The 15,835-nt window shown below is 47.3% G+C and overlaps 1 protein-coding gene across 1 annotated transcript; it reads left to right on the top strand.

Moving 5' to 3' along the window:
* The first annotated feature begins 5,442 nt into the window (after positions 1–5,442).
* LOC117709802 (putative butyrophilin-like protein 10) lies at positions 5,443–14,309 on the top strand. Its single transcript, XM_034504180.2, has 6 exons — positions 5,443–5,521; positions 6,183–6,269; positions 6,420–6,773; positions 7,476–7,754; positions 9,486–9,665; positions 10,649–14,309. The coding sequence occupies exons 2-6, from the start codon at positions 6,185–6,187 to the stop codon at positions 11,227–11,229; spliced, it is 1,479 nt and encodes a 492-aa protein (XP_034360071.1). The 5' UTR covers positions 5,443–5,521; positions 6,183–6,184; the 3' UTR covers positions 11,230–14,309.
* Positions 14,310–15,835: the final 1,526 nt, after the last annotated feature.

Below are 15,835 nucleotides of genomic sequence, written 5' to 3'. Positions count from 1 at the left end.
CTTCCCCCTGATAGATCAGCAAGCCCAAATCACTGATAAGGAACAAAGATTGTCTTCTGGAGCTTTCGAGCTGAGACAGGGCACCCGGTGACATTAATTGGCATTTAATTGATGGCTGATCTGTCACAGTGTTTGTTGTAAGAGGTGCAGACTGACATCACGTGGACACTGAGAGGCCCTCATTGATGGGAGACAGCTGTCAATATCATTGGTCATGGTTGATGTCCCCAAGACAATACCATATAGAGCTTAGTAGCCTATAGAGTCTGGAAGTTACCAATATTACCAAGAGGTTAAGTAAACAGGACTGAAAACACAGAGAAGACTTATAGCAGGTAAGTAAGCCAGGAGAGGCAATAGCCAAGAAAGTCAGCTTCAAGTGTCTTTCCAAAGCAGCCATTCCTTGGAGGCACTTGCTCTTAAGCCAGATGTCTGTTCTCTCTAAGTTTCTTAACTATGTCCAACGCTAGCCTTAATTGGCTGACAGAGAGACAGTAATCTCTCAGGGCCAGGCAGATACCCTCTTGGTCTGCCAGTAGTATGCCAAGGGCATGATTCAGAGATAGACTGAGGCAAGAGAAAACACGTGGAGGAGCCAAAGGACCACTGAGGTATGGCTTCCTCCTAGTTAACTTGCCTTAATCTTTTTCTTTTGTCTTGTTTTGGTTTTGGTTTATTTTGAGACAGTCTTACAATGCGACTCTGACTGGCCAAGAACTCGCTGTGTAGACCAGGCTGGCCTCAGACTCATAGAGACCCACTTGCCTTTGCCTCCCATATGCTGGTCTTTTTTAAAAAAAAAGATGTATTTATTTTATGTATATGAGTATACTGTAGCTGCCTTCAGACACACCAGAAGAAGGCATCGGATCTCATTACAGATGGTTGTGAGCCACCATGTGGTTGCTAGGAATTGAACTCAGAACCTCTGGAAGAGCAGTCAGTGCTCTTAACTGCTGAACCATCTCTCCAGCCCCATATGCTGGTCTTAAAGACATGCGCCACCACATCTGGCCAGTGGTTAATCTTGGCTGTCAAATGGGCAAATCTAGAGTCATCTCTAGAAGATAAACCTCTAACCACCTCTCGAGAGTTGCTAAATTGATTAGATTTACCACAAAAGATTGCCCTGGGTGGAGCTAAGGATAACTTTAAATTCCTGACCACACCCCTAAAAATTGAAGCAGAGAGGCAAATAAAGTCAGTCTCAACAGGCTGATGGATTGTATCTGATTCCCTGCCTCATTTTATACTTAGCTCCACAGTGAAGTCAAGACTATTTTAGGCTACATGAGACTCTGTCTCAAAAAATATAAAGTCCTTTATTATACATATAGTTTTACCATTATTAAAGACTAATATTAAATACTAATGATATGATGGACTTGTTCGTGTTCCACAACACAATTCAAAGATATTCTAATTTGATGTATGCTAAGGAATGAAGACAATATTAACAAGTGATTTCTGGCTGGGCAGTGGTGGCACATGCCTTTAAGTCTCAGCACTCAGGAGGCAGAGGGAGACAAATATTTATATGTTGGAAGCCAACATAGCCTACAGAGTGAGTTCCAGGACAGCCAAGGCTACAGACACACCCCAACTCAAAAAAAAAAAAAAAAAAAAAAAAAAAAAAAAAAGGCAAAACAACAACAACAAAAACATACAAACAAACAAAAACAAAAAAAACCCACCAAAGGTGTTTTCTGTTATTAAGTTTCCTTATGCCTGTAAGAGTGTAAAACTTTTTATTTACAGTACAAACGCTGCAATTCTCAACAGTTGATACTCTCAGTTCCGAGCCACAGTGTTTTGCTGTCACTTGCATTGCCTGTTGTGACAGCTTGCCCAGTGCAGGCTGATTCTTTCAGATTCATGGCGTCAATCGTGAGATTCCTGAAGGAAAGCATTAGAAACCCAGTCTTCCCAGACCCGGTTGGGAAGGCGCCTAGCCATCACTTGAGAAGGTCAACAGATATTTGAATCCCTTAAAAGAAGAATTGCATGTGGTCTCTTTGCCAGTCTTTGCCTGGTCACTGCCCAGAGGCTGGGATGGAGCCACTATGGGAGGGGTCTAGACCTCCAGGATCATTCACAGCACAGGAAATTCGATAAGTAGTTTTACAAAGGCCTGTGCCACCAAACAGTTGTCTGGAAGTTTGATATAATCATATGGTTCTTTAGTGACTTGGGAGGGTGGAGGGACTTTTCTGGTTTAAGCCACCCTGGCTATCCTCGGATTTAAAAGTTCCAGTGATAGGTCTAACCATTGACAATATCTTCTCCGGCTTGAAGCTTAAAACGGAGCTTAGTTCGTAACTCCCCTGTGTATCTTAGTATCTTAGGACAGATAGCAGTCTGTCCTTCCATGAGTCCAGAGCTCAATGTCCAAAAGAGAGCATGAGAAAGCACAAGACCTCAGAGAAATAAGAGTTTGACCTGCTGGGGGAGATTAAAGGTGCAAGAGGTTTATGAATATTGGCCCTTGATAGGCTAGCTACCTTGTTTTGTTTTGTTTTTTTTTTCTTTTCTCACAGAGCCAGCTTATCTCAGACAACACGGCCTCTCTTCCCACTTCTCCACCCTCATCCTCTGGGCTGCTGCTAGACTTACAGCTTGACTATTCTGAGGTTTTTCTTTCGCCTCCTAAATTTTCTCCGAGCTTCTGTTTGAACCCATTCTTTTATTTTAGATTAAGAACCCCAAGAAGGGACTTCGATCTCCTGGGTATCATATGATGGCTCCTCCTGAACTCCCCGGGATGTCTAGTAACACTTTTTGCCCTACCTTTTAATTTTTTCCTAGGTGGACAAAAGAACTTTTTTCCTGCATCCCCAAATGCAGACATCAGTAGTTTCTGCTGTGGACCTGTGGGCCCATGACAGCAGGATCCTGAAGACCCCGGGGGAATCTTTGCTATGTACGGAGACAGCAGGGCTTACTGAGACTCTTGTGAGCCGAGAAGGACCCATTCTGGAGGCCCTCTAAATGGATGGTGGCAAGGACCAGGGGCAACATCTGAGGACCCTAGGCTCAGCCCAGGGACAGGACACTTTCCCCGGTGAAGAAGCTGTTCTTGCAAAGCTACACAACTTCACTCCCCTTCCTTCCCTCCACCGACTCATCTTGCACAGCAAGATTCCCACGGCGGGAGCAGCTACAGTACTGGGGTTATCAGCATAGCATGAAGGGAAAGCTCAGGACACAACCCTATAGTTGCTGCAAAAATGCTAGAAGCCAGTGCAGTTGACCTTGTGCCTGCTGAGGCCCAGGAGCGGCCTGCTTAGGGGCTTCTCCCCGTTGGGAGATCCAACGGGAACTTAGTGCAAAATAAACTCCCTGGTTCTGTCCCAGGGAAGGAAGGGGAAAAAACAAAACAACAACAAAACAAACAAAAAATCCCAACTCTCTAAAGACACACAGATGTAGTGACACATAAACTCCTGCAGAGGGCACCAAGAGCTAGAAATTCCACTGAGCAAAATGTAATCTGTTTGTTGTTAATGTTTATTAATTTCATTCAGAGAGGGTGGTGTGTACCACTTTTCAGTTCACCTCCTCTTTTCTTTTTTCTTATTTTTTTTTTTTGCTGACGCTAAAGTCACATAGCATAAAACAAACCATGTTGGCACTTAAGACATTCACAATGTTTTTCAACTAGCACCTATATCAAATCTGAAAATTAGTGCCTTAAAATAAAACCTCGAAACCATTATGCAACCATAACTACACCCATTTCCATCCCCTCCTTTATCCTAACTGAATCCTTACTAGCCTCTGCCTTTTATGCTTGTAGACTTAAGCTGTACAGCTGAGGCTCCCGGCTGGGTCTCTGGCTCCCAGCTGGAGCCTCTGGACCATGCACCACCATGGTTGGTGTAGTGCACGCAGGCCTGAGACAATAATAAAAGAGGGCGTGCTCTGACTCAGTGTAATTTCCCGGTGGGGGGGAAGCTTCATAGGGTAGTGTTATTTCTAATTTGTTTTTTGAGGGATCTCAGTGATAGGTTATTTCTCTGCTGCCAAAATGAGCCAATTCAGACCAGATTAGATTGCATTAAAGGCAGGTTTATTGGGAAACTGCGCTCAGGTGGTCAAGTTCACTGGCCTCCAAGGATTAAGTCCAAGGGAGTCGCCATGGGAAAGAGGTGGAGAGGAAAGAGAAAAGAGGAGAAGAAGAGAGAGGGAGAGACAAAAATGGCTGGATTCTATAGGGGAGAGCCTCTGGAGAAAGGGCAGCCCAGCCTCTGGGCAGGAAAGTCAAAGGTGGGGGCAGGGTATGCCAGGTAGGGACTGAAGGATGCTGCGAGAACCTGGAAACCAGGTCTGATTTGGTATGTAAAATATGCACCTCAGTCCCTTGTTCCCAGTCAGAAACCAAACAGTCAGTACTCTATCATGGCTGCTCAGGGCTTGCTCTAGAGTCAGTGTAAATCCTCCATTCTGACTCAGGGACTAAGGGAGATGAGCTGCCGCTGGCACTATTGCCTGGCTAACACAACTCATGTTTCCATGTGGCGCCCTCTGGTGTTTGTACATAAAATAACTTGTTTACCAGAAGGTGCACGCTAAGGAGGCAAGCAGAAAAGAACTTGGGGCTGGACTTTCTTATTAGCTGCTGGCTGAGAGCAGCTAAGAGTCCTACACCATCTGCTGAGTTAAAGAGAGCACTCCACTCTGCACAGAGCCAAGCGTCCCTTCCTGAGAGCTCCTTTCTTATCCAAAGCCTCCAAGGACACTAAAGCTTTAAGTGACTAAGAAGGAAGACTAGGTCAAATATAGCCTGGCCTAGCACCTCACTCAAGTGACAGATGTAAGACTGACTCAGGTGAAGCTTCCAGGACCTTACAGTGATGGGCACAGGGAAGAGATGAGGAAGGGTTTGCCCTGGATTTCTGGACAGGAATCTCCACAGCCAATGCTAAAATCAGGCCACTTTTGATACCATGTTACAACGTTCCCAAAGGCAGCGGCACCAACGTGGCTGCTCTGAAGGGCGCAATAGCCAGACTTTATCTGAAGTCGCCAACTCCTACGGCTGGCTGGGATCCCAGCACATATAATGTATGTCCTCTTCTTTGGGCTCCTGATGTCCTCAAGTTGGCCCAGCTGCCACCCTCCTACAGGCCACCTCCCCTCATCTCTGTGCCTTCCCTTATCCCTCTCACCAGCTTCTTTATCTTATATGCTCAGTACAGCTGGCCATGACCCTTAGAGAGGGTTTTTTTTTTGTTTTTGTTGTTTTGTTTTGTTTTGTTTTGTTTTCTATTGCAACTGCCCTAAAGGTAAGAGTTGGTTGTTTTCTCATGGCAGTAACCAGACTCAACAGAAGCTGGTGAGCTTGTCTAGTCTTCAGTTTCTAGGCTCCCCTCTTGTATTGCTGGGAGGCAGGCTCGCTCACGTGGATTGTGAGCCTGCTTATCTGAAGTTCTCAGGGAACCAGCTTATCTGAAGTTCTCAGGGAACCAAACCAATTCCCTCAAAGTCACCAGAACCTGGAAAGCAGGCAGCCAGCTCAGAGGTAAGTGAGTGTTTTCTTTTTTAATGGCATTCCTCAATATTTTAGTTTGGACCTCTCCCCATGCTCGATGGGCAAAGAGAACCTGTGGCTGTCCTAGTAAGCAAAGACCAAACCACACAGGAGCCCTTGCTGACATGACACACTAGATATGAAGGGCAGCCTAAGGCTGTTTCAGGAAAGACCTCTTACGACTGGCTGCCCAGTTACCAAAACTTGCTCTCCAAACAGATTATACTAACTACCCTAAATTCCTGAGTTTTGGGGGTTCTCATCCTGCCAATGAGGGAGCTGCTGTGTCTTCTAACCCTAGCTGGAGGGTTCTTTCAGGGCAATTGGACTGTGGAGGATTTTACAGAGTCCTGATGACCCGAGAGTTGCCTATTGGAGCTAGTTTTTCTTCATGAGCCTGCAAAGGGCAGACGTTTGGGTAGAAAGTCACACAGCAGTGGGTAGTGAAGTACAGTTCACTCACACACAGGGCCGGCCAGGGGACTCTGCAGGTGGGGGCTGTGGGGAACCACCCTGTTTCTAGGACTAAGAACTCAAGTCCTGGGTGAATGAGCTATCTCTCCTAAGCTGTTTCTCCATTCTCCTATTAGATCCTAGCTTCTCTCTGTGTGTGTGTAACTAATGTGTATCTAATTCTATATGTCCCCAAGAGATATGGCAAGGGCACACCATGGAGATGCTACTCTGCCAAGCATCTTGGTCAGCTTCATCTTCCTGCAACTCCTGGCTTCTGGAAACGGTAGGACAGACACCCCTCCCTTTCTGACCCTAGGGGTGCCCAGACAAAGCTCAGGACTAAGGGGAACTCTCAAAGAGGAAAATGGGGCACAAGGAGAGCCCCTGCCTCCTGCATGTGACCTAACCTAACCCTTCCATTTGCATCTCAAAGGAAAGTCAGATTTCCACGTCCTTGGACCACCTGACCCACTTCTGGCCATAGTTGGGCAAGACAAAGAGTTGCCCTGCAAACTGTCTCTCAACATCAGTGCTGAGGGCATGGAGCTGAGGTGGTACAGGGACAAGCCCTCGTCAGTTGTGCATGTGTACAAGAACGGGGAGGATGTGTATGACGAGCAGATGATGGAATATAAGGGAAGGACCTCGTTCAACGGCGGCCATGTGGCCAGGGGAGAGGCCGCCGTGAAGATACACAATGTCACCGTGTTTGATAACGGGACTTATCACTGTGTTTTCAAGGAGCACACATCGCATAACCAGGCCACCCTGTGGCTGAAGGTGGCAGGTGAGGGTTGGTATGGGGGTCTTCTACTCCTCCACTGGGGAGCTTCTCTCAGCCTCCGCCAGGATTCCAGACATTGGTCCCCAGAGCCCTGAGTCCTAAGGCTGGAGAGGCTTTGCAACGCCTTCTTCCAGGCAAAGCTCTTTTCCCACGGGCTCTGCGTATCATGTAGTTCCAGAGAGAAAACTGTTTGCTGTCTGCCTTCCATCATACCCTCGTACCAGAAAGAGAGCACGGATGTGGGGGAGGGGTCAAGGCATGGAGATAGCTGGGAAGTGGAAAGAGAGAGACGAAGAGGGAGAGTCAGAAGCAGGAAGACGGTGAACAGGAGACAGAAATAAAGTGAGGACAAAGGGAAGGCCGGGAGCACGGAGAGATAACAAAGAGAGACGGGGAGAAAGACAAAGAGGCTGAAACCGCCGGGAATGGGGAAAGTGAGAGAGACAGGTGGGGAGACGGGAGGGAGACTGGGGTTGTTTGGAGCTATGGAGAAGTTTTCCTAGGTGACAGACCCAGCCCCTTCATCGTTTTCATACTTAGTAGGAAGCTTCGGGGTTTTTCCTTAACCCCACCCCCAACCCCAACCCCACCCCCGTTTCTCTCGACTTATAGAACGAACGTACTAAACACCTGAAAGACATCCCTTCCCCTCACAAAGTTGCGCAATTGTAGCTGCAGGATCTGAGCTGCTGTCTCTTCCTTCAGGGCGGGGCTCATCCCCTAGAATCCATGTGACTGACACCCAGGACAAAGGCATCCGGGCCGAGTGCACCTCAGCAGGCTGGTACCCAGAGCCAAAGGTGGAGTGGCTGGACCTCAAAGGACAACCAGTGCCTGCTGAGACTCACTTCTCAGTTACTGGCAGCACTGGCCTTGTGACTGTGATATCCATTGTGACTCCCCAGGACAGGGCTGTGGGGGGCCTGACTTGCTCCATCTCCAACCTCCTCCTCCCTGAGAAGGTGACTGAGACTTACCTGCTTGGTGAGTATCTGTTCAGTTCAAAGACACCAGAACCAGGACCTGGGTGCCAGGGATGTTAGAAGGCTATGCAAACAGAGCCAGAGAAGATCCTCCCTTCAACCTGGCCAAGGGGGTCACAGGGATGTTGGTTTCCAAGACGATGCAGGGATGATAGAGATGTATGGAGATCCACTAGGGAAGCAAGATAGATACACCCCGATACTGGCTTTTCTGTTGCTGTTGTTTTAATAGAGCTTAGGTTTTTTTGGGGGGGAGGGGTGTTGGTTTTGTGGGGTTTTTTTAAAGAGAAGTTTTAGTTGATAGCAAATCTAACCAGAAAATGCATAGACTTTCTTTTCTTTAAAAAATTTTTTTATTTTATGTATGTGAGTGTTTTACTGAGTGTGTGTAAGTACACTGTGTGTCTGCAGTACCCTTGGAACTGGAGTTACAGATGGTTCTTGTGAGCCACCATGTGGGTGCTGGAAATGGGACCAGGGTCCTCAGGAAGGGCAGCAGAGCTCTTAACCACTGAAATGTCTCTCAGACCCCAGATTTTCTATACACCTCATCTCACAGTCATAACTCTCCCAGTTATGAACGTCCAGAAAGGTAGCATGAGAGGAATGAACAGGCAAGACCCACCAGGCTCAGCGAGTGTGTAGGGTTCACCAGTGCTGGCTGCTCTGGTGTATGGACATGGGAAAGTGGTTACCTGCTCACCGATAGTGCACGCTGCCTGTAAGTCCACTACACTCCCTCTTCCCACTTAATGCCTGGAGAACCCGGACCTTTTTTTTCTTTCTTTGTATAGTTTTGCCTTCCCATGATTCACCTTTGCCTGGTGTCTTAGTTACTGTTTTGCTGCTTCGAGGAGACACCATGACCAAGGCAACTTACAGAAAGTAAGCATTTAGTTGGGAGTTTGCTTACCATTTCAGAAGGTCAGTCCATTGTCACCATGGCGGGAACCATGGTGCCAGCCAGCCAGCCAGGCAAGCAGGCAGGCAGAAATGGTGCTGGAGAAGTAGCTGAGAGACCAAGTTGAAGGTTGAGAGAGAGACACTGGGCCTTGCATGGGCTTTGAAACCTCCAAGCCCACCCCAGTGACACACCTCCTTCAACAAGGCCATATCTAAATTCTTTCCAAACAGTTCCACTAACTGGGACCAAGCACTCAAAAATATGAGCGTATGGGGGCCATCCTCATTCAAACCACCACGCTTAATAAATTATTTCTGTTGCGGGCTGAATAGCTACCCCACTGTCTGGATAGATGACAGTTTACCTATTTAGCTACTAAAGGATAGATTTAACTTGTCATTTAAATTTTTATTTCTTTAAAATTCTTATGGTTTTTGATTTTTTTTTTTTTGAAAAGGTTATCATTATGTAACCCTGACTGGCCCAGAGTGCACAGTGACCATCCTAGTCATGAGGCTCCACCCTCAGGATTGTTCCACCTCCCACAGCCCACCTGTATCATCACCTAAGAGGCTAGAATTTCATTGTTTTGGGGTAACAAACATTCGGGCTGTAGCACTGTGTATTGGAAGAGAACTCATTTTTTTTTCTGAACCCTTTTTAGAAAGGTCTATAAACATTGTATTTCTTGACTTTGGAATAGTGTGTGTGTGTGTGTGTGTGAGCGCACACACACAGACACACACACACACACAGACACACACGTATGCATCTAACAAAGGCACACATCTAATTCTGTTATTCTTGACGCCTTTGGAATCCCCTTAGCCTCTCTGTCCAGAAGGCCTCTGTCCACAGAAAGCGGACCAGCTCTGTCTTTGATCCTCACGGCACTAGGGCTGGTCTCAGCAGCGATAGCCTGTGCCCTTGGGAAATGTCACAAAGGGCATAAAACAAGTCAAGAAGAAGAGGATCCAGGAACCCGTGATGGGACTGAGCTCTTCCACGGTAAGTGGGCCCTGACCCTCACACCAAAGGCCTGCATGCCAGGCTTTGCTCTGAGGCTTTGTCTTTGTGTCACCCAACACAGCAGGGACAAAATGAATAGTTAGTGGGAATTTCCCAGCTACAACCCACCCAGTGAAAACCCTTCACCACCAAGACAGTCCTTGGTCAATTATTCTTCACAAGATAATTCTGGGCAGACTACAGGGCCTCCTTCTGGGAAATGGAGAGACAAGAGCTTAAAGTTTGGGTTTGTCCTTTTTCCACTACTGAAACAAAATATTCAAAGCTGGGTGATTTGTAAAGGAATGTTTATTTATCTCACATTTGGGGGCCTAAGTTTCCAAGATCGGGTGTGGTAAGGGCTCCCTGGCTGTGTCATATCATGGTGGATGGCAAGACAAAAGAAACAAGGAATTTGGGGACATATGGCTACTAACCAGGGTCTTCAGAGAACTAAATGATGTTCCCATGAATTCATTACCTTGGATGAAGCTCCGTCTCTTAAAAGTTCCCCCACCCCCTACTGCTCACACTGAAGACCAGGCTTCTGACACACAAAGCCAGAAGGCACATTCCAGTCACATGCAACCCACAGAAAAGCCCACGTCTGGAGTGCTGGCTGTGGGGTGTGAGTGTGATTTCCGAGTTTTCTCTCTGCTGGAGATTGTCTCTGCCTCTCGGTCTTTCTCTGTCTCTGTGTCAGTTTCTCTCCATCTCTGTCTCTCCCACACAGACCCTGGCCTCTGACCTGGGTTTAGTGCACACTGGGAGCTGTCTCAGGCTGTGCTCACATCTCTTCAAGTACCCTTCACCCCTGCCTCCCTCACTGCTTGGGGTCTGGGGGACAGTTTAAATGGGGACAGTAAATGATTTCTAGAGACAGATAGGGAAAGCTTCATGTAGGGGACAGAGCTTGGATCCCTCATCCACACAGGGCCAAGAGGGCAAAAGTCCCCATGCCTGTCACTTTCTTTTCTCTACAGTGAGTCTGTCCCTGGACCCTGAAACCGCCAACCCCAAACTCATGGTGTCTGAGGATCAGAAAAGTGTGAAGCGGCTGCTATTTGACCAGGATGTGTCCCCCAATTCCAGGAGATTTGACCAGGATCCTTGCATCCTGGCTCAAGAGAGATTTGAGGCAGGGAGACATTACTGGGAAGTGGAGGTCGGGGACAGGAGGGCCTGGATTCTGGGTGTGTGTCTGGAGAGTTTAGTGCGGGAAGGAAGGATCCCCAAGTCACCCCAGCATGGCCTCTGGGCACTAGAGTTTTACAAGAAGAAACTCCAAGCCCTCTCCTACCCCAGGACTTGCCTGTCTCCTCCAGAGCCCCTTCGGCGGGTGGGCATCTTTTTAGACTTTGAGGCAGGGGAAATCTCCTTTCATAATTCAACCAATAACTCCCTGATCTATGTGTTCTCTGGGTTCTCCTTTTCTGGTCCCCTACAGCCATTCTTCTGTCTCTGGACCCATGACCCCAGGCCCCTAACCATCTGCTCAGTGGTCAGAGAGACCAAAGAAGAGACAGAATCCTCTGGAGGTCCTGACCTCCCTGGGGACTCCTGAGATGTCCTTGAGAGAGAAAAGCCTTTTTGCAACTCCTAGCTCCTGATACTAATTATCCCATTCCTATATAAAAATATGATGAGACACCAGCGGCTGGGTATGCTCCCTCTGCCAAATTCCTGTGCCAAATGCTGACATTGCCCACTGGGGCCAGGGATTTCTGAAGGCACTGTAACTTGGAGATGAGGCATTGAAAAAGATTGTGGTTAAGGGGAGTCATTGATGTATCTTAACCTCATAGATCTGGTATTCTATTATGAGGGGAGATTAGGACTTGGAGAGATGCCACTCCAAGTGAACCAACCATGCCCTGGTCTCATATTTCTAGCCTCTGGGACTTAGAAAGTGGTTCTTGCCCAGTGAAAATCGTGTGAATCTCCTGTGTTGAGTTACTTTGTCATGGCTGCCCTCTCTCAGTGAGGCAAATGTGTGTGTGTGTGTGTGTGTGTGTGTGTGTATGAATGTGTGTGTATGTATGTTTGTATGTAGAACAACCAGCCCAGTAGTGGGTGTGTTGGGGTTGCACAGTAAATGACAGACTTACCCTCCCTTCTCACTCTCCCTTCATCTTGTTCATCTCTCACTTGTCCACTTTCTTTCTTTCCTCTCCCTCCTTCCCACCTTCCCTTTCCTTCTGTTAAATGATTTTATTATTTTGAATTATGTAGATGTGTGCATATATGAATGCAGTGCCCACAGAGGACAGCATCTGACCCCCTGGAACTAGATTAGAGAGGTTGTGAGCTGACAGAGGGCGCTGGGAACAAAACTCAGGTCCTCTGCAAGAGCAGCCAGGGCTCTTAATCATAGAACCATCTCTCCAACCTCTCCCCCTTCTCCTTTTTCTTCCTTCTCCAATCTATTTCTACCTAAGTCTCTTTCTTCCCCTCACTATGGCAGACTAGATCAAGCCACACAAATGCAAAGAGCCCAAGATTCCTAGGGCTTTGGTCAGAGTTTAGTGAGGACAGAAACCACATCCACACTGACGGAGAAAAAAAACTAGAAGTGGGTTTTAGTGGACATTTGAGAGCACAGGAGCACAGAAGCTGGAACCTCGGCTACCTGAGAATTTTCCACTCCAAGACGGCAGCAGTAAGGAGAAACGAGCCCAGGGAGTGAGGTGATGCTCCATGGTGCCTGTTCCATAGGGACTGAGAAAATGCCATCTGCCTAGTGCTGTGAAGCTGGTGGCCCCAAGAGAAACAGAGTCACACTATCCTGCAGACCCAACATTTCCTCTTGCTGCTTGTTGCAAGTTCAAGCAGGGATTCTTGGTGTGACTGATCTGCTTGGTGGTTGGGATCCCACTCCAGGGGGACTGGGGCTTTAGGTTAAGAGCTCTGGCCAAAAAGCCACTAGTGACTCTTCCCTCTATGTTCTAGAGACCAGAAATCTGAACTGAAGTGTTGTCAGGGTTGGCTTCTTCTGAAAGCATGGGGAAAATCTAAACCAGGCTTCCTTCCCAGTGTCTGGTGGAGTCCAGCCCTCCTTAGCTGGCAGGCATATCACTGCAAATGTTTCCCCTGTCGTCATATGGCCAACTCTTCTCCATTTCTCTTTAACATTTTTCTCTTAGCCATCCAACTCAGAGCCCACTTTAACACAGGCTGGCTCCACCCAGAGGTTTGTAACTTGATTGCATCTGCAAAGACCCTTTTCTCCAAATGATCCTGGTCACGGGTGCCAGAGGTCCTGACTCCCACCTATCTGGGGGGACACTCAACCTACCATAGTAGGTTGGAGTTGAAGGGCCATGGCTGAGTGGTGGGCACCCCCTTTTGCATTGGAATGCCTCCTCAGAATGAGGTCATTGTCCATAAGGACTGGAGTCATCTAAACATGTTGGAGAGAGACAATGTCCTCAGACACAAAGATCACCTAGTGTTTTGGGTTCACAGTCAAGAGCAGTTATGGTTAGTCAGTGGATTAGCAAGGAAAGGTCACAAACACAGGTAGCCCTTGAGCTGGGCTTTGGAGAGAGGCTGGCATTTATATAGAAAGGAATGGGAGAAGAGATGGGACTGGATAAAAGGCCCCTGGCCTTATTCTGCATGTTACAGTTTTTCAACCTTGGGGTACTAAAGTTTTAACTTTTTTCCCCTCTTTTATCAGTGTGATACTTATACATAACAAATTTGCTAGATAAAAAAATGTGTAGATCAGAGAGCCACTTGCCTCTGCCTCCTGAGCTCTGGGACTAAAGGTATGGGCCACCACTGCCTGGCTAGAAGATTTTTTGTTGTTGTTTGGTTATTCTGTTTTACGATTTATGCATTTTATGTATGTGGGTGTTTTGTCTGCATACATATCTGTACACCAGGAGGTGACACGTGCCTTTTATCTCAAAAGGCAGGCAGACTTCTGAGTTTGATGCCAGCCTGGTCTACAGAGTAAGTTCCAGGATAGGCAGAGCCACACAGGGAAACAAACAGAAATTATGTGTCTGTCTGTTTGTTTATCTGTCCATTTCCGTGCCTCTCTCTCTCTTTCTGTGTCTCGTTCTCTCTCTCTTTGTCTGTCTCTCTGTCTCTGGCTCTCTCTCTCTCTCTCTCTCGTGTGTATGTGTGTGTGTGTGTGTGTGTGTGTGTGTGTGTGTGTGTGTGTGTGTGCGCGCGCGCGCTCGGACCTGTGGAGGCCAGAACAAGACACTGAATTCCTTGCAGCTGCAGTTAAGGCATTTATAAGCTGCCCACCTGGAGTCAGCATGCCTGTTCTTACAATGGAGCAGCAGGTGCTCCTAATTTCGGAACCATCTCTCCAGCTTCAGGTTCTTGTTTGAAGAGTGTGCAGCATGGGGAAGGTTGGTCAGAGTGTACAGTCACCCTTGGACCTATTGGTACTTGATCTTTATCTAGGGTTCCACCCTAAGTGGGCACTGGCCCTGTAGAGTTTGTGTTTGTTTTGATTTTTCCCCTTTCTCCTTGTTGGACTTAATTTGAAGTCGGTCCTTTTAAATTGTGGAGCATTAATGTTAGCACAATGTTGAGAACTTTGGTTTTCTCTTGTTCTGCGTGACACATCTCTGCAGTGATCCCTTTTGATCTGTTCTGGAATTTAAAATAAACTTTTTTTTAAACTTCTGTGTTAGTTAATTTCCTGTTTTCATAATAAAATACCTGTAGCTGGGAGACATGAATGTTTCTTAGCTCATGTTTTTGGGGAACTCATAGGAAGACAACCAGTGAACCCAAAGTGGCTGCCTGCCCCCTTTGCACCATCCAATCAACAAACAGCTTTCTCTTTCCTCCTGTCCTAGTTGGGTTTTTGTCCTGTTGTCAACTTGACACAGGCTAGAGTTGTTATGGGAAGAGAGACTCAACTGAGAACATACTGCCTGTTCTCAGACTCAGTCTGTTCACCAGACTGCCTGTAGGTGAGACTGCAGAGCATTTTCGTGATTATTGATGTGGGAAGGCCCAGTCCACATGGATGGTGCCACCTCAGAGCAGGTGGTCCTGGGTGCCATAATAAAGCAGGCTGAGCAATCCAGCAAGCAGCATGCATTCATGACTTCTGTTTCAGTTTCTGCCCTAGTTTCTCTTCATGATGAATTATACCTGTAAGCGTGAAATCTTTCATGTTGTTTTTGGTCATGGTGTCTTACCATAGCAATAGAAAAGCAAAGATCAACTTCTAAATTCCCTAATGCCAGCTAGGTCTGCTGGAATGAGAAAGGCCCCATAGGCCCATGTGTTTGAACACTTGGTCCCTGGTTGGTGGTCCTGTTTGGGAAGATTTAAGAGGTTGAGCCTTAATGGAGGACTTCTGTAATTGGGGCAGGCTTTGAGGGCTTCTTGCTTCAACTCACTTCCAGTTTGTCCTTTCTGCTTCCTATGTGTGGCTGGAAAGGCATCCTTTGGCTTTCTGATCCAGCTGCCTTCTGCCAGTACAGACACCCCCTCTGAAACCGTTAGCCCAAGTTAACTTTCTTCCGTTTCTTCTGGTCCTGACATTTTATCACAGGAACTGAAAAATAGCTAACACAGCAGCTGAACAGGGAGGCAGAGTCCAACTTTATGTTGTTTTCTTGTGAGTTGGGATAACTAGGCTGGACTGGAACTCGGATTCTCCCGTGTCTGCCTCTGGTGTGCCGGTGCTGGTTTAGGACTGAGTTTTGTACTCAGGCTTTTCTGTTTGCTGACCCTAGCTCCAGTGAGGCTCTCAGCTGACTGGGTGAAGGCCGACCACATCGGTGGGCAGGGCTCTTTACCTACTTATAATTTCTTCAGTGCACTGTCATGGAGATACAGAGCAGCAGTATATCACCAAATAGCTGGGCATCACTTTGCTCAGTTCTACTGGGACATCAACCACCATGGCTGGTTCACCCAGGCTTGATGGGAAGGGAGAAGGATGGTAACTCAAAATGTTCGTGAGCAAGCCCAGGGGATCTCACGGGGCCTCTGTCCTTTTACAGCCTTCTTCTATCCCGTTGCTATAAAGCCATTCCCATCTACTTCCCTATTCTCCCTTAATCCCATTTAGTCTGTGTGAGTGCGCACACACACGCACGCACTCTCGTGTGCACACATGGGTGCGCACTGTGGCACACGTGTAAAGGTCAGAGGACAAGTTGTGGGAGTTGGTTCTCTCCTTCCAGTGT

This window comes from Arvicanthis niloticus, chromosome 6 (assembly GCF_011762505.2).
Source record: "Arvicanthis niloticus isolate mArvNil1 chromosome 6, mArvNil1.pat.X, whole genome shotgun sequence".
NCBI lineage: Eukaryota > Metazoa > Chordata > Mammalia > Rodentia > Muridae > Arvicanthis > Arvicanthis niloticus.
Note: the sequence above shows the minus strand (reverse complement) of the source record. Positions and strands in the feature narration are given on the sequence as shown.

Coding starts and splice junctions, on each gene's coding strand:
- LOC117709802 (XM_034504180.2), top strand. CDS start 6,185: ATGGCAAGGGCACACCATGGAGATGCTACTCTGCCAAGCATCTTGGTC. Junction 6,270..6,419: donor ACTCCTGGCTTCTGGAAACG/GTAGGACAGACA, acceptor TGCATCTCAAAG/GAAAGTCAGATTTCCACGTC. Junction 6,774..7,475: donor CCTGTGGCTGAAGGTGGCAG/GTGAGGGTTGGT, acceptor CTCTTCCTTCAG/GGCGGGGCTCATCCCCTAGA.